General features: G+C 36.7%; 1 protein-coding gene across 1 annotated transcript; it reads right to left on the bottom strand.

The window, feature by feature from the left end:
- Positions 1 to 6,661: 6,661 nt before the first annotated feature.
- On the bottom strand, positions 6,662 to 18,186 carry LOC135253524 (delta-type opioid receptor-like). Its single transcript, XM_064332900.1, has 4 exons — positions 17,952 to 18,186; positions 17,179 to 17,438; positions 10,822 to 11,174; positions 6,662 to 9,926 (listed from the first exon to the last, which is right to left on the bottom strand). Exons 2-4 carry the CDS (start codon positions 17,415 to 17,417, stop codon positions 9,400 to 9,402), a joined length of 1,119 nt encoding a protein of 372 aa, XP_064188970.1. The 5' UTR covers positions 17,418 to 17,438; positions 17,952 to 18,186; the 3' UTR covers positions 6,662 to 9,399.
- Between the last annotated feature and the right edge of the window lie 1,991 nt (positions 18,187 to 20,177).

The following is a 20,177-nucleotide window of genomic DNA, read 5'->3' on the forward strand; positions in this document are numbered from 1 at the left end:
AAAGTAAAAATAAAAACGTGTGTGTGCGCGCGTGCGTGGTTGCGTGTTTTCATTTTTGTGTGAAAGACGTCATTTTTGAAAGATGAAATGGAGGCTTCATTAAGTATTGACATAAAATGTGCTTCCAAAAGGCTCACATGAGGAGACACCTACCAAAACAATGGGAAGGAACTCTCCGAAGCTGGACTTCGGAAATTGAGTTGTATCATCCTGCAAATATATAAATGACATTACCGTGTTCCATATGTTTGCTTAAATTATATACATGTTGGTACATTTTTTTGAGAACCAAAAAAGTTTCTGCTGCATTGTAGAAGATGTTCTGAGAAGCAACAGGATCGAAATGAATATCGATGCAGCAGCACAAAGATGGTTTTCTCCTGTAGGGGGAGTGATGTCTCTCTGTGTACAGTTGAGGCCTAAAGTTTACATACGCCTAGGCTAAAGACAAACTGATGTGGACAAAGTAGATGTCCCAACTGGCTTGCCAAAAGAAATGTATGGTAACATGAAATGTGCAGAGTTGTGAAAAACTGAGTTTGAATATCTTTAGCCTAGGTGTATGTAAACGTTTGGCCTCAACTGTACATGTTCGCAACAAACCTTCAATTCTTCAATTAAAAAAAAAAAAAAAGATGAACAAAATGTAACATACGTATCAGTCTTGGTGTTAATTTAAGTATACATTACCCATAATTGAATAAATACATCAACATATGCAGAACTATTTGTAAAAGATCTGTTTAAAACAAATAAATAAGCCATAAATATACGTAGGTGAAAGCACAAAGCATAAACCAAAAATCTGTGATCGCATACACTGGGATATTGCGTGTTCACATTAGCTCTGCAGCTTCAAATTAAACCTGTCTCTTAGCTCCACTAAGGTATATTCCACAAGAGAAATGAATGAGCTGATTTATACACTTCATAGGACTAATGTACATCTTCCAAAACACCTGCACTCAGCTCTCACTTCTTCTTAGCCTTCAATCCAGTAGAGCTGCGCAGTCATTGCACAAGAGGACCACATAACTAATGCAGGGTGGAGTACCCTGCGGTGCCTGACTGAGTATCTGTTGCCTGATGAGATAGGGGACACCCAGTTGACTGATGCCCTGCCTTCTCATCAATTCTAGATGGGGGTGTATTACTGCACCAAAGGCTAGTCATTTTTCTGGATAAACCAACAGACCTCCCATCCTCCATATAAAATATTTTCAGTTTCTAAATTTTTAACAATTTCCCCCATTGATTTCCAGTTTATGTGATGTGATGTTGCTTAGACTTATGTATGTATTTATTTATTGTTGTTCTTCTGGTTGGTGCATAAATACAGTACTTACGATACGCCATAATGAAAGTGGTAATGGAAGGTCTCATGAAGTAGGGTTTTCAGATTATATAATACTTAACTGAAATTTACTTAGCTATATGAGGCATGGTGACACTATTTGACCAATCAGTGTACATTTAAACAGTACACGCCTTCCTTGCTGAGAGAAACACATTTAAAATGGGCAGGTGAATATGTGTATCTGTTGTTAATTGACATATCCATTAAAGTGTAACAGTTAACAGTTTAATTTCAGTAGTTTGGGGTGACAGAATTTAGAAATAGGGTTTCTTGATAGTATTTCCCAAATCAAAAAGCTATCTTGTCATTTAGCATGCATATTCACAGACGCACACGCACACACTCACACACACACATGCACACGCACACGCACACACTCACACTCACACACACACACACACACACACATACACATGCACCGGCACATGCTTCAAAAAGTTGTTTTATTTTTGGATAATAGAAATATAAAAATGGAAAGACTGGGAAAATATCGTAGCAGCTGCTTTCATTACTTCTCTTCTTAATTCATTTTCCAGCATCACTTCTGTCTATGTAAGTGTGTTTAACATTGTAACATTGACCAATGGGGACCATGGTGATGCTAACGGGGGAAAAAATGGAGGATCAAATAGCAAATTAACATTTTGCGGTTTTGGAAGATATTGTATCAAAAGGGACGAGAACCTAATAAAAAGGTCTGCAAATAATAAAGGAGTCAGTCCGTTTTTATGAAATCTCCTAACTTGATCCAAACAATGGAAATGATGCTACACTAAAAACAGATTTTCAGAGAGCCTAGCAGGTCCTGTGCCACCCACTGATGCCCCCCCCCCCCACCACAACCACCCCCACCCCCCATCACTTTCCCAAGAAGCATCCCACCCACCCTCATCTCTAACGCTTTTTGGGAGGCAGTAGGTTTTGCAGACCTATACTTGTTAACTGAGTAATTTTTATGTTGTTTATATTGTGAGAAGCTGTGCAATTTTATGAGCTGCATGTCCTCTGTAACAAATGTCCACATTATAGCTTTTCCATATGTCAACATTTTTTTTGTCACCATAAAAAATGCTGTTTATCAGAATGCCAAGAAATTTTAACTATTCACATTAGTTATGAGTAAAAATGAGTTACTTTGGACTCAGCGTAAATTCTTGTCTCATCTTTGCTTGAAATCAATAGTCTTTCTATATTTTCATTAGTATAATCAGAAACAGAGCTGTAACAGTAACAAATAATACCTGGCAAGGAAACAGTTGTATATTTCACTGTAGTATATTAATTTTCCTCTGAATACAATTTCATGCTGAAGCCCAGACAACCACTCACAAAATGAAGATATGTTATTTTTGTGCAACTGTACTTAACTGCCTGCTCTGCTTTATGACTTCAAACTGTGGTTCTGATGGCTGCTGCTGTACTGAATGACAAGTTTGCTCCATTGGTTTTCAAGTAGGCACAGAACATGATAATTATTTTTTATTGGTATTGCCTTGTACAAATAAAGTCTTTGTGTAAAATCACAGTTACTGACTGAAATGAAATGTATTGGCTGTTTTGTGTTATGAAGTGTGCTAACTGGAAAATAACTAGATACAAATTAAATGACTGCCAATAAGTGTAATCTTAAAGTCAATGTAATGTAAATGTAAAATACACATCAAGTAACATGACATTTTATTGTATATTGCTTATAAATACACATTTTTTTACAGTGTACCCTTAAGACAGATCAGAACATCTATGGTTTTGAAAAGTGTCTTTGGACATGGACTGCCTTTGGACCAAATCTGCTGCATGAGAAGAGAATAATGTCATCTTGGAAAATCAACGAGTTACAATAAAAAAATGTAAAAAATCATATTTGTTATTATGAAAATTTCTATTCTCTTTCGTTGTCTCACAGTGGCAAAAATAATCAGGCTTTATGGAGGTTGCAGTTAATCTAATGAAGGTACCGGTATGAAGAGGCAATTTTTGTTGGGAAATACTCCTGTTGCTTTAGAATATTCTTAGGACCAACTTGGCACAGAATTGAATGAACAGCAGATAATTATTATATGTATAATATATATTATGATATTTATAGATCTGACAGTATATGTGCAAAATGTTCAATTTGCCATCTTTGTGAACAAAGGAAAGCAAAAAGAAATACTGCCCATGCTGTTGATTATAGAAAAGAGGAGTAAATTGTATTTTACACTTTAAAAACTCACCATATCTGTATCATAATGATTTATATCCCAACACCCATGCAGCTATCTATTGACATGGTTAGAAATCCTGTTAGTATAGCATGGTAGAAAGATACTGTATCAACATTCTTAGCTGAATGTGAATGTGTGTAGTGCTAATTTTTATGTAGTTCTGGATAAAACCCTTAACAGTAGTTCAACACATAATGCAACTTATATACATGTTAATTAGGTGTCAGTTAGCTTACCTGCCTGAAAACACCTACCTGTGAGAAGGTAAAAAAGAAAATAGCTGTGTTCTTACTTCCGCAACATGCTACAATACTGTCATGCTGCCATTGAAATGAAAAGCATATTTAAATAATTTTAATAGTAGAGAATTATCACTCCGTATGCAAAGGCAGTCCCTTCTTACTTTATTTTCAGTTTCTGATAATTCCACAGATGTGTTCACTGTCATACAAATGTAATATATTAGCACACCAACATGTTGCTTTTCTTGGCATTCTAAAAGAGGACATGCCTCTGATTAGCCATGATGCATTGTGTAAACAGTTGATCAAGCAACACTGAACAAACACAAAGCACAAAACAAAACAAAAAAAAACCTTTCTGTATGAATAAATGTGCAAGTGCCTTTTTTGGGGGAGGATCTTCAGCATAATTGAACATTCACAGATGTGTATATTTGTTTTAAAGATTGGATTTTGCTTATGTTGAGTTTCTTTTATTTTAATAATTAACATAATTATGCAACCACATGTGCTTCTGAGTTTTTACATCTCAGAGCCAGAATGCTAATGCTAATCTAAGTTCCAATGTAAACATGAACTGTCACTCTTTATACTGAAAATTTAGTAGAATATGATAAATGCAATATGATAAAGTATATGCTATCTTTACAACAAATAGAAGGTAAAACATAGAAACGCACTGCTTTTCTGAAACTGATTTTGCTTGTTTATTATTGTTGTTGTTGTTTTACAATATGCAAATAATACTATTGTTGTTCTTGTTGTTTTACAATGTGCAGAAATAAAATTTAGCCTTAAATTGTAGCATAAAATTTTTAATAAAAAATAAATCATCCTTTAAGAAGAATATGCAGAATGCATCTATTGGCATGCAGATGACAGACCAAATAGTAGGAGGTATAACTCTATGCTAGTTTTCAATATTAGTGTTCTGCTTCATGTGAGTTGTATAATTCTCGTTCTTTTAAACATCATCTGTATATTGATTTTTAATTAGTATTCTAACCTAATTTATATTCAGTTTTGACTGGCTTTGAATTTTATATGAATGTAATTTTTAAAATTTTATATTAATGTAATCCTTGCATTTTATATTAATGTATATTGATGCTATTTAATGTATTTTAATGTAATATAATGTTTATCATGTAATGTGTTATGTACAGTATGTCAGGTGTGGACCCCAGGCAGAGTAGTGGTTGCCACGGCATCAGCTAATGGGGATCCTTTAAATACACAAATAAACATTACATTATTTCTTATTTTAATGAAAATCAATCACCTCTGAATATCAAGAAATCATATAATACTATTAATGGGACTTTGCAGGTGCAGTGCTTGTAATCAAAGCATGCATGTGACAAACATTTTTCATTGCTATATTGTTGTGATGATCTAATCAATATCCTGTGTGATGATACTACCCTTATTTACATACTTGTGGATATTTGGGGAGGGGGAGTTAAACATTCTTCAGAGGATATAATAACCGTTCTAATTAATATACACTCACCGGCCACTTTATTAGGTACACCTTGCTAGTACCGGGTTGGACCACCTTTTGCCTTCAGAGCTGCCTTAATTATTCGTGGCATGGATTCAACAAGGTGCTGTTCTTCAGAGATTTTGGTCCATATTGACATGATGGCAACACGTCAAGTTGCTGAGATTTGTTGGCGGCACATCCATGATGCAAATCTCCCGTTCCACCACATCCCAAAGGTGCTCTATTGGATTGAGATCTAGTGACTGTGGAGGCCATTTGAGTACAGTGAACTCATTGTCATGTTCAAGAAACCAGTTTGAGATGATTTGAGCTTTGTGACATGGTGCGCTATCCTGCTGGAAGTAACCATTAGAAGATGGGTACACTGTGGTCATACAGTGTAAGGGATTGACATGGTCAGCAACAATACTCAGGTAGCCTGTGGCATTTAAACGGTGCCCAATTGGTACTAAGGGGCCCAAAGTGTGCCAAGAAAATATCCCCCACACCATTACACCACCACCACCAGCCTGAACCGTTGATACAAGGCAGGATGGATCCATGCTTTCATGTTGTTTACGTCAAATTTTGACCCTACCATCAGAATGTTGCAGCAGAAATCGAGACTCATCAGGCCAGGCAAAGTTTTTCCAATCTTCTATTGTCCAATTTTGGTGAGCCCATGCCAATTGTAGCCTGAGTTTCCTGTTCTTAGCTGACAGGAGTGGCCTTCTGCTGCTGTAGTCCATCTGCTTCAAGGTTCGACGTGTTGTGCATTCAGAGATGCTCTTCTGCATACCTTGGTTGTAAATGAGTGGTTATTTGAGTTACTGTTGCCTTTCTATCAGCTCGAACCAGTCTGGCCATTCTCCTCTGACCTCTATCATCAACAAGGCATTTTCGCCCAGAGAACTGTCGCTCACTGGATATTTTTGCTTTTTCTGACCATTCTCTGTAAACCCTAGAGATGGTTGTGCATGAAAATCCCGGTAGATCAGCAGTTTCTGAAATCCACAAACCAGCCTGTCTGGCACCAACAACCATGCCACGTTCAAAGTCACTTAAATCACCTTTCTTCCCCATTCTGATGCTTGGTTTGAACTTCAGCAGATCATCTTGACCATGTCTACATGCCTAAATGCATTGAGGTGCTGCCACGTGATTGGCTGATTAGATATTTGTGTTAATGAACAGTTGAACAGGTGTACCTAATAAAGTGGCAGGTGAGTGTATATGTGCATAGTCCTAGGTGAATTATGTAGTGAATGTTATATGAAATAATATAAGCATATATGAAATATATTTGGAACAAGCTAACTAAATGATGGCATGAAGAGATTTTCTGTAAAACATCGAGGAATTCTAGTTTTCAGTCCATACATTTTAATAATAAGCAAAATACATGACAGGTTTTACAATTAAGTAAATATTGTGCATATTAGAGTATTTTGTTATTTACAATAAGAAATTGGAGCACTGTTCTAGCATGGGTTACTCATTTTACACAGTGCCAAAGTGTATTTTTCCAAAGATTTTACCACACATACCGAGGTCAGCTATGGACATGTACACATCTTCATTTATAGTATCAGTTTGAAACATTTTAATATGCATAAACCAAAGTTTTGTTTCTTTTCATCAGATAATGTTGTTTTTCTGTTAACACTGAACTGACAGAGATACTGCAAAATAAAAGATGTTTCATTGCAACATACATGCTATATATGCTGACTATCTATATATTAATTTATTATATTTGCTAAGACTCAAAATAAATACATAACATTTTGGACAGCAGCTGTGAGTTTCAACAACACGTTTGTTCAGACAATGACAGAAATTAAGAATACATGTTGATGAATTTCAATCCTTTTTTTGATTCTTTTTTGAATGTATTCACTGTGTCTAGAATAATTTGAGAAAATGTTAGAGAATTGGCACTTCTACTGTATATTTGTATTTTAAATATTGAATATTATAGTATATGTTTTCATGATATACATATAGTTATCATTTACATTTGTTCACATGCAAAATCAAATAATCAAAACAGTCCATTATATTACCTATATAATCATGTATATTTCTATTCCAGAATTATTTGCATATGTACAGTATATCCAAATGTGAGCTGTGAGTTGTGCTGATACAAAACACCCCACAATCCTCAACTATATGGATAGTATATCATCAACATTTAACAACTGGACTGTATAATACAATTGTCAATGTTGATGTAAAGCCCTCTGCCAAATTTCAAATAAACATTCAAGTCCAGGATTCGCACATACGTTTTGACTTAAAAGCAGCACAGGCAAGTATATTTTAGACCAGACAAGCTGTTGACTCTTTCTGTATGCATCATCACATCACTGTGCTAAATAATTGAAACATTACCTTCTGTCCTATCTTAGAGCATTTACAACAAGCAGTCATTTAACTGTACACTGGAACACAATCATGATATTCAATATTTTTTTATATTTATATACAATTTTGGTATAATTGGATGCTCTATAGAATTCTGTTGCCACTGTTGCCAATATTGATTGTAAACACCAATATTGCACTGAATCCTGGACATAAAGCACACTTGTGGACTTTAATGATAAGGGAATGACAAACAGCTGAAAAACTGTTCTTCCTAACAAAACAACCAAATAAATAAATAAATAAATAACAAAACAAAGATTTTTTTCAGGACTACTAATTCTCCCCTTGAAAATTCAGCCTAAATTGAGAAAGCAATGTTCTCATCAGCATCTATATGAAGATAAGCTGCTAAACTTTGAATCCAAATTGATGTCCCTGAGTATTTTATACTTCAATATTCAACAAAAGAAAATTATCCAAATGCCATTGATGCTCCAGGAATAGGTTAATGTTATAAAAATGCAGGATGTTATGAGGAGGCCATGTCTGTAGGAGGACAAATCATGCACCTGCATGATACAAACTAAATATTGATTGTTGAAGGTGAAATTTTTAATTTGTCTATATTAATTACAAAATAATTAACATATATAGCACCAATAATTTTAAATGAACAATTAATAATAACAATGGACCTATGTTCTGATATCATTGCACACAGTCGGCATGACATAAGTTCAACACATTAAAAAATAATGATAGTGCATTCCAAACTGAGGTAAATGAATAAACTGGATAGATCTTTGCACGAAATAGATGATGAAATCACAGAACAAAACAGAATAGAGGTTACCCTGTGCAGCTGTACTCATAAATTCATATCTAGACAGGTGTAATGGAAACTGCACAAAATAATGTATACTTTTTTCTTTTCAAAAAGGTTCAATGGACATTTATTTCTGCAATAAAGATCATAAAATGTATAAATACATTTTTTTCAAAATTTTGGGTATTCACATATCTTTAATAATGTTTAGATGTACAACTGTAATGCAGAATGTTTGTGTGCAGTCTTTAAACAGACTGGGTGGGGGTGGGGAATTTTATATATACATCTGTGTGTGTTAAATTCCAAATTTGCCTTTTAAAGATTTGTTCATGATTTAAGTCAAAACTACAGTATATCCTGTGAATTGTCTGGGTTCTCTCAAGCTTACTTTCTGGTGATATCTGATTATGTATATGAATAAACAAAATAAAACTGGTGTCACTCAAAGCAAATGCTTGTGGACTTAAAAAATGAGTTCATTAAAGAGTACAGTAATTTAGTAAAGATCCTTTTGTGCAGCATTTTATATTCTAGAAAGCCTTCCAAACTGGCGCGCCACTTTAATTCACTCGTGAAACTTTGATCGTTGAACATTCACGGATTCACACTTCTCACACAGGCCCCATTCCACTAAGAACAACACTTTACCAATGTGAGGTTTCTTATAGCCAATTGATTTTTGTAAACAAAGCATTTGAAAAGAGTAGGCCTAATTTGAAATTTTCTGGCCCAACAGTGACAAACATAAAGGATTGATCCTTTATCTGTCATCCTACAAGTGCAATACACTGGGGTATATTTACATCTGAATACGTTCAAATTGTTGATGTGACTTGGGTTAAGCCGAGGTCATTTGAATCCTCTCGTCCATGGGGGCTAAAAGAGGACAGCTCCACGGCTAGTCATACTGGCTTGCTAGTTTGGTCCTGGTTTTCCTGTGGGTGAACAGGTTCACGGATAGTGCTCCTTGCCCTGTTGGTGCCTTGTCTGTCCACCTTCAGCTTTGACGGGAGGCAGAAGTCTTTGAAACACCTCTTGAAGTTCTCATCCAGGAATGCATATAGGATGGGGTTGAGGCTGCTGTTAGTGTAGCCCAGGGCAACACAAAAGAAATAGGCTGCCATCACAGCAGTGGTCTCGGGAACATTGGTGAGGGCCTTCACCAAAATGAAAATGTGTATGGGGGTCCAGCACACCACAAATACTGCCACGACCACTAGGACCAACTTGGTGATCCGCCGCAGGTTCCGGTCTTTCTCCCGAGACCCCGACAGCAGCCGAACACTCTTGAGCCGCAGGATCATCAGGGTGTAGCACACTGTGATGATGAGGACAGGCACGATGAAGGCAACAACGAATACACAGATCTTCATCAGGGTGTCCCAGTAGATGTATGGCTCTGGGAACTGCAAGGCACATTCCGTGGTGCCTGTGAACAGCAGTAATAAATCATGAGGTATGAAGAGGCGTACAGTCATACGAGTTGTTTTAACAACTACTAACTACTACTGTCCGTCTATTTCATAAGTCAGGTTAATGTTGTTATCACAGGTAGCCATCTGCAGTTACAGTATGGTAGTTAGCCAGATAGCTGCCTGTCTAGACTGTACCAATCTTTCAAGCAAGCGGCAATTGGCTGTCTACAGTGGTTAAGCAAGATGGATAGGTGGACAGATAGAGATCCAGCTAGCTGGATAAATGTGTAAGTAATGTTAGAGTAGGTATTTAAAATGGTGAAGGATTCTAAATGAATTAGCTAGCCAGCATTGCAAACACATTAACGGCATATATATATATATATATATATATATATATATGCAACGCTAGATAGCTAATTCTTTGAAAATCCTTCACCATTTTACATACTTAGCCTAACATTATCAATTTTTTCAGCAAGCTGGACACCTATCTGTCCACCTATCCATTTTGCATGCCACTGTAGAAAGCCATTTTCCTTTTGAAGAGTCAAATTTGAAATTGTGGCTTTTTGAGAGTTGAAAGCTGGAATAGAGCATGCAAGTTTCAAATAAAGCTTTTAACTGAACTGAAACAGAATATTGCAAATCAAGGGAATCCATACAATTACAAGTTTTTGAAATTCAGAGCATTCAGTCAATTTTACACACAATTTAAAATTATGAAATACAAATTCAGATTTACTACATTCAAATTCAGTTGTCTGGTGGCTCAAGATTTACACCACATTCTGAAATTTATCTGGCCAACATGAAACTCACACCAGAGTGGCAATTGTCTGTATTCCAATTACAGAGGAACATAAGTTGACATTGGTTGAAAAATGATCATGTCACCTGGCCACTCACCATTGTTGGTTTGAGTGCTTCCAAGGACCAAAGCTGGTATGCCAGCCGCAGAAGAGAGAATCCAGATACAGACATTAATAATCTTGGCTTTTATGGGAGTGCGGAAATCAAGGGCCTTGACTGGATGACAGACTGCAATGTAGCGGTCCACGCTCATCATGGTCAGGGTGAAAATGCTGGTGAACATGTTGTAGTAATCGATGGAGATGAAGACCTTGCAGACTATTTCACCAAAAGGCCATGAGTTGAGCAGGTAATCTGTACTCTGGAAAGGCATGGTGGTGGTGACCAGGGCATCTGCCAAAGCAAGGTTGAAGATGTAGATGTTGGTGGCAGTCTTCATCTTTGTGTATCTGAAGGGAAAATCCCATTAATAAAAGACAAAAGAGCAAGACTAAGAACGGCTGTGAAAGCATGCAATGTGAGACTGTTTTTACTCTGGAGTAATTGGTATACATATTGACAGTGGACTCAAATGCGTGGTAGAATTGCTTGTGGATTTAGATTAATTATAACCTACTTTACTACAGTTGAAGGCATGCCACAGCTTGCATTGGACCAACAATCATAATGTTTGTTTGTTCAGAATTAATAGAAAGAAATAATGGGATGGAATAATCGGTTGAGATTGTGCAAGAAAAGATACTGGAATTGTGCTCTCTTGGCTCTCAAAAATGGTATTTTAATGATCTGTGAATTAGCTGAGGTACATGGCAGGCATTTAGCAGACACTCTTATCCAGAGCAATGTACTACTTTTGCAATGGCAATATGCTACCATTACGTTACAAGCCCAGTTCCTTCCCCATTATACTACACTGCCACCCACTACAACTGCTCTTTAAAGAAGATTGCTTTTAAGCCATGGTTCTGTAAAGAGATCAGATCACAATTATGCTCTGAAACTATTCTCCTAACTTTGGTATTTGTCCTAATACAGATATCGCAGATATCACCTCATCTACAGGGTTAATTATGTACAATGAAAGGAACCTGAAAGTGTGTAGAAAAGTTTAATTGTCACTAATATTCAAACTACACATAAACAGAATAATGCACAGTAGTATTTCTCTAGTCATAGCATCAGGGCTACACATAGGATGCTAACACAACTATACAAAATAACAGATGTATAAAATCTTTTAGCTGCCACAGGGGATCAGGAGAGTTTATCACAAGACTACAATAATAAGATATAATTTACAACTCAGTAAGATATCTGACTCTGCTTCATTAAATGTTTTATTTGTGCTTTGCTAACACCTGAGAAGTTCTCAAGAAAGCAGGTGTGTTTGAATATTGATGAGCAGTGATCACATAATTAGGTTCAGATTAATGTTTCAGTAGTACTGAGACATATGTAAATGAGCTAGGAACTTGTTCAGAAGTATTTTCCATCCCTGTCTGGTGGCAGCCAAGGATAGGGATGCATTCAGACTGCTGAATGTTGACACAGAAAACAAGTAATTCCTGATGTAATCTAGAAAGATAAAGTGACCTGCTGTGATTGGTAGAGTATGTTTTTTGTTGCTCATTCCTGACTACTAATGCTTAGTAATGTGAGGTAATGTGGTTCACTGAATAATCAAAAATATGCAATAATGGTGTGACAAAGAGACTCAAATTATCAACAGTCTTTCCTCCTGCCATTACAGGAGAAACTGTGTTCATGGTCACCACAGATAAGTGGGGAAGTAGAACCATATGTGTGCATTCTCACACATTTTGAAATACACAATTAAATGTATTTGTAAAATTGGGCACAGACAAAAAATATATATACATATATATTAATGAAAATCCTGAACAAATCTACTGTAAATACCAAGAATATGCTCAAAGCTAGTCAAGCTGTTAATGATAGGCACTAATGAACCATAAGCAATGGGGATCAATACAGTGCATGCTGAAATTAGGCTATTAGAACATTATAAAACAGTGTACAGTATGTTGTGTGTTGTCTGATTTTAGTCCAAAACTTAACAAATTCTATCTCTGCCCCCAAGTAATAGGTTGTTTTCTGCATTAGCCAAAGCAACAGTATGTGGGGGGAATGCCTTTGGTGTAAACTACCAAGGAGACACTCATAATAATGCACACAGCAGCTGAAAACCTTTAAATGCGAGGATCCATGTTGCCTGAGTGAGATGCTCTGCTCCATCTTTGGCCACTGTGCGATGCTAACCCTGCTACATGGCTTTATCATGGCCGGAACTAATGGTGTGTAATAAATCTGCCAAAGCTCACCAATATTTCCTTGATACCGATGGACATTTTTGTATTCAAGTACAATGGCATGCCGGTTTGTGATCTGGTGTAATAAAGAGGAATTATTACTCATGGGGAAAAAAGTCATTTTAGGGGCTGGAATTGTCCAATGTGTCCGTTTTTGGACAGTGACACAATTTTTGTCATTTTGGCTATGTAATCCAGCACATTTGCAGACAGTCAGCTTTAATTTGAGGGTATGTACATCCATATTTGTTGATCTGTGAAGGAATTACAGCCCTTTTTATACATCCGCCCATTATAGGGGAGAAAAAGTAATTGGACAATTGGCTGCTCAGCTGTTTCATTGCCAGCGGTTTCATGGCCAAGGTCTAGAGTTGATTCAAGGAGTGGAATTTGCACTCAGAGTCTGTTTCTGCAGATGTGCTGCTGTCTCTCAACATGAGGACCAACAAAGTGTCAACGGGAGTAAAGCAGGCGATTGTGAGGCTGAAAAATATAAATGAATCAATCAGAGACATAGTCATAGTTTTGACTCAGTAGACTACCATAAAGAGAGATGACTACACCAGCATAACCTCAGAAGGTTAATGGCAAGATGCAAACCACTGGTGAGCTTAAAAGAATAAAACTGTAGGAACAAAGTCTTATGGAAAGATGAGATGAGTATTAACCTGTATCGAAGTACCAAGAGGAAAGTGTGGAAAAAGAAACTGCTCCTGATCTGAGGCAGTTATCTGTGAATCACGGTGGAGGTAGTGTTATGGCTTGGGGATGTATGGCTGCCACTGGACTGGCACTCTTGTCCTCATTGATGACATTACTGCTGATGGCAGAATGAATTCTGGTGTTTTATCTGCTCAAATCCAACCAAATGCTTCAAAACTCATCAGGTATTGCTTCTCCTTGCAGCAGGACTATGACCCCAAACAAATTGCTAAAGCAGCCAAGGACTGTTTTGGAGCCAAAAGTGGAATATTCTTGATCACCCATCCTGAATCCAACTGAACATACCTTTCGCTTGCTGAAGACAAGACTGAAGGCAAAAAGTCCCAGAAACAGAAAATGAAGAGGTCTGCAGTACAGACCTGGCAGAGCATCAGCAGGGAATATACCCAGCATTTGGAGATGTCTTTGGGTCGCAGACATGAGGCAATCATCAAATGCAACGGATGTGCAACCAAGTACTAAATGGGGGAATTATGCATATAAATGGCTGTAATTCTGACACACATCACCTGATACGGATGTAAATGCCCTCAAATTAAAGCTGACAGTCTGCCTTTTAGCCTCATATTCATTGTTTCATTTATTACCCAATGTGCTGGAGTACAGAGCCGAAACAACAAAATTATATATGGTTATAAAATATGTATTAACATTATGTTTTTTTCTCCATTTGGTGAACAATAGATGTAAGCTAAAATAATTTGTCAAAGCTGGTTTATCTATAATGAACACCAAAGCTGTAATCTAGGTTTTGAAAGGTTTAATGTGTTATGTGTAAAATTTCTGTTGGTAGAGCCCTTTCATTCCAACCTGCTAACATTCCCTTCCTTCTGTATGTCCCTGTACAGTGTAATCTTACTCTCAATACACTTCTATCCATTCTCATGTTGGTTGGCAGAACCACTTGTAGTTGTAATTTTGGAATTTACATGTGATAATAGTGAAACAAGACCACTGCCATTATGTAGGGCCATTTTGACATTATTTCATTTGAGTTTTTTCTTGTACATAATCACAACAGGAAACAAAAAAATTGTCAAATGTAATCACAGGATGAAGACAAACAGCTGTAGCTGTCAGGGAGAATTACTGCACAGTTCTTTTCTGCACTGGCTTGTTTGTAATTTCCTTGATTATTAAGCAAATGTCAGGTGTCGTGGAGCTAAGCTACGAAAGCTACAGTATATTAGAGCCTTTGATTATAATATATGTCATCAAGTCACAATCTATTCATGAACACTTCCGTACTTAATGTGAACTGAATCCTTTCTATAATTACTTTACATTTCAACATCCCGAAAATTGATTTATTCGATCTCTCTGTCTCTCTCTCTGTCTGTGTCTGTCTGTCTGTCCGTCCTGGTTATTTTGGTTAAGTCTTCCTTTTCTTCTCTAAATGGAGCAGATGCTAGTCACTGATGATTTGTGGAGACACAGTGTGCAGGACCACTGAAGTTGGAACAGGGCTGTAGGCTGCAGGACGAGGATATTTTATCATGCCCTGCAGGTCGATGCAACTGGAAATTCAGTACTCCCAGTGTCCAACTGGAATGTTGCAATGAATAATCAATAGCCATAAGGAGGACCTGGTGCTGTTTGACAGATTTATCAGCTAAGTGAGAACATCCAATGAATTACAAATCTCTGTATGTACATAAAATGCTGACACCCTGGCATATAAAAGACTGTCAGCCAATGTACAATTGAAAGGGCTAGTGAGCAGAAGCGGAAAAATAAATAATCCATAGGGATGCTATGATGCAGCAATATGTAAATATCAGAAACACCAGAACACCAGAAAAATAAGGAAAGAAAAAAAAAACATGAAATTTGTGTTACCTGTGGAGAATCAAGTAAAAGCTACCATGTTTTGGAAAGCAATGAACCTAAAATCACGGAATGGTACCCAGGCCCCTTAAAATTAAATAAATAAAAACAGAAGAAATCGGTCGGTTAAACTGAAGGACAGTTGTATAATGGACTGTGACATTATATTCCTGATAGAATGACTTGTGGTTATGAGGCTTGAAAAGGATCATTACACACCTACTTGGTGTAATGCCCACCGAAAAATTATACTTCATACATTTGCATTCTACCAAGCATCGGTAATAGAGCAACAACACATTATCAACCAACAGAGCATCAGATGTGAGTAGCATTGCGATATTTCAACAAATAAAATATCACTTTAGTTGCATTGTGATATTTCAACCAATAGGGCGCCACATCTAATATTTTGGTGTGTGCTTCGATAGACGGCTCATTAGCACAGCTCATCTTTCACCATTTATCTTAATTAATAGATTTGAGAATGTTATTTAATTCTAGCAGGGATTCTATTGTCCATTACATACAATCACCCAGACCTCTGGACACCCGATGATTCATTTTAAAGCTCAACAAATCAGCATTTCACTAGAAACTGGGCCTCAATGGGCATTTAAATAATCGTCTAAAATATACAACAGGCTTTTAAATGCGAAGGATATGCCAGTTCTCTTTCAGGCCCCATCACTAAATAACTCGAAAACTGAAATGACATGCTGTTCATTTACTTGCATGTTTATACATTTGCATAACAGCTGAATGTGTTTTTTTTTTTTTTTCCTACCACAGCTGCATGGTAATTCAGCTATGTTGTTCACCTTTGGCCCAACACAGCATTGAATCAACAGGTAGAAAACTATAAACAATTCAAGATTTGTTTGTGCAGGGCATGTCATGGCTACCCTGACAATCATATATATGATTATAAGGTTTTTAAGTTACGTAGTACCACCACCTGAAAAAATATAAAACCCCTATTTATCATAGGGTATTCAGTTGGAAAGGAAAACAAAAGACCAGAGCTACAATCCAGTTGAGTAGCAGCTGTTCATTATCTGTTCTACATACTGTTTATTTTTATATTCATGGGCTTTATGTTTTTATAAGCTTTGCAAACCAAATTTTGGTGTAAAAATATTGACATTTAAATGATGGCTTGTCCATCGTGGCTAGTTTTAATTACAAAAAACATAACGATTATAAATACCGATGTTTTTTTTTTTTTTTTGTTAAATTATTCCTAATAGCGCAGCTATATTTTACACCACTGTCTGCCTTATCATTGTGGGCTCAAGGTTTTGTGTATACCGACTATCCACTGGGTGGCCCACACGCACATGAAATGTCCGTTAAATAGTTCCAAAATACAACGTAAACGCTTTTCAAAACATGTATATTTTGACCATGCAAGTTACACTATAAATACAACAGATATTATTGTTATATACACTTATAATTGCACCGTTTTGTTTCACTCTCAGCAGCGATCACCTTCTCCAGCACTTTACTAAATTCGAAACGATTTTAGCATTTAGAAATCAAAAAAAAAAAAAAAAAAAACGTTTCTTACCTGATGATAACATACATAACAAGGCAGTTGCCCACCAAACCCACCACAAATACCACGGAATATACCGCTGTGATAATGGGTATAATGGGCGACATGGGCTCGTTCGCCCAACTTCCATTTGGTGTGAAATTATATATGTCAGAATAACTGGGCTGCCATGTGGAATTCAACAAGCACTCCTCGGAGACAACAGACAGGCACTTGTCTTCCTTATATATTTCCACCAGATTGCTGTCCATCGTTCAGAACTATTCGGGAATCTAAGAACAGAAGGGGAGGAAAACAAAGTATATTAGCACATCAACAGACCTCAGCTTTCTGGGAACCAAATGTTAACTACATTGAGAAATCCGCCGTATAGCCTGGTCTATATGCGCTTTTCATTGGATGAGGGTTAGGCTACATATGACCCATGCATGCATGCATGCATGTTATTATTCAAAAGGTTATTTACCGAACGATATAACTTAAATTAACAAACCAATTCAAGCTCAATTTATCAAAGGAGTCACACACAAACACATGCACCCACGCACGCAAGCAAACACACACACGCACACGCACAGCTGTTTTCATCTTCTGACAGTAATCAAAATAAACACCTGCAAATAATTCATTGATAATTAACCTTTTTGTTGTTGTTGTTGTTGTAATGAACACATTCAAAATCTGTATAAAATATTTACTATATCATAAGTTCTTTAAATCCTGTTCACAACGTTTGTGTTCTATTTGCAAAATTATTATCTATGCAAATACATTTCGTTACCTACCAATGCAGCTGGTATCTCACTCGGCTTAATTTCCGTCCTCGTTTTCAAAAATAAGAGCGGTAAGTTGTAAAATAAAAATCTTGTTGATGTAGTCGTTCTTCGCTTGCAGAAAGTGTCGTGGTGCAAACTTTGTTGATCGCGGTATGAAAAGACTGGTTACTCTGCAACACCTCGACTCTCAGTAGCACAGCACGGGCTGTACAGCTCGCTCCCCCACGAGCTCTCACAGCAAATATGACATCAGAGTGATGACAATAATCCAATGGCATCAACACAAGGCCCGAGCTATAGACTATCGGCCAATATATGGACTGGTTCCAAATATAATAGCAATTAATATGCATAAAAAATAAATTTAAATTGATAGAAATTTTTGAAGTGGTATATGAGTTCTCGTTTTTTGGTCCGGGGAATCATTATTCTGGCTAATAAGAAACAAATAAATGTGTGTGTGTGTGTGTGTGTGTGCGTGTGCGTGTGTGCGTGTGTGCGCGTGTGCATGTGTGAGTTTGTGTGTGTGTCCAATATTTACAGGAGCAATTGTAATCATTTAAATTTGTGTGATACTTATTACTTATTTACAAAACAATATCATTTAAATGTGAAAATTTACATTAACATAATTAAGATACACACACACACACACACACACACACACACACACACACAGGCACATGCTTCAAAAGGCTGTTTTATAACTAGATAATTTGTGGCCAATAAAACTATTTGAACGGTTAATGGGGAACTTATGTTAATCTCATCGCTGCTGTTTGACCATCCAAACCTCTTAACTTTCGGTGTCAATAGAATCTCAGGTTAATAGATATTTTTCTTTTTTGACATCATATTTCCCTCATAAAGAAAAAGGCTATGCTGTAATGTGCAGCTGAAGTGATATAAAACTGGTATAAAAATGAGTGCATATGCTACATGGACTGACTTTTCAGGATTCATTATTTCTGCAGCAGGGATAAAGAATATGCTGAATTTCATTTGAGAGCACTGTTCTTTCCTCAGGACATCAACAGATCTGAGCTCTTCTCACTAATTATGGCCAATCAACACAGATAACGAACAAAAAGTCAAAAGCAATTAATTTATTCAATGGTGCTAAGCATCTGGAAGCAACTGGGTGCAATTAAGTGCAGAAAATTGGTTTCAGACAGAGCTAGTTGTCATCTTAAACTGTCATCTCAAAATAAAAGGCTCTTACATCTGTTATATCTGTTTTATATCAGAATATCTGTTCTGTGGAACCCACAAATCCAAATAAACATAAATGAAACAATTGCTGTCCATCTCTCGCCTGGTTGGGTACCATACACATGCATAAGAATAGCCCTTTGGGGATTTTCTGTTGTCATTATTCCTGATGTTGGCCCGGAAAATCTGTTGTGATTGACAAATGATGCCCCATGTGGAAACAAGGGAGTGATCCAGATGTGACAAAGCAAACAGCTGCCTTCCTCTTTGAAGTGGCATGGAACCAATACCTTCACATCAGAAGAATGTATTTAGGAGAATTTCAAGGACATGGAGGGTAGCATGTGTAGAATGTGTCATCCGATACAGAACCAGTATTATGTGACTCAAAGGAACAATTGAATTTTTTTGAGACTGTTACACAGTTATTAAATCTCACATATACCTTTACCATTTTCTGCTGTGGTTGTTTGTGGTGACTCTGGCAGTGATGCTCAATTTTGAACCGCCGTGAAGGATAATAATAGCCCAATTACCCTTTGGTCTGAGTTTATTCAGTGTTTGTACTTACCATTGACTCAACATTAATGCAGTTTTTCTTTTTCTTCACAAACAGTTTGGTGTGCTCATGAATCATCAAATAAAGAGAAAAATACACTTGAATGCATATGAAATCAGTTCAATGGGGACTAGCTTTTAATTGGGTGACAGTGGTTTGGTGTGAGTGGATTTACATCAGGTCAGGCTGAGTTTATACCACCCTCAGCCCAGAAAGAGTGGTCCGTGTATGTTTTGCAATTAGTACAGTTGCTCAAATTATTGCCATGAATTAGATATATTTTCCAGAGAATGGATCACATGTCATGCCAATTTATGAATGGCCATGATATGTATTCTGTATGCTTTTCTTTGGCAAATGAATACTGCTCATTTTTATATGATCTCATTCATTTCAGTCAAAGCTTAAACTTAGATTTATACTTTTACTATTCGGTTATATTAGATCATATGAGAGGTTTTTGA

Source organism: Anguilla rostrata, chromosome 4 (assembly GCF_018555375.3).
Source record: "Anguilla rostrata isolate EN2019 chromosome 4, ASM1855537v3, whole genome shotgun sequence".
NCBI classification, from domain to species: Eukaryota; Metazoa; Chordata; class Actinopteri; order Anguilliformes; family Anguillidae; genus Anguilla; species Anguilla rostrata.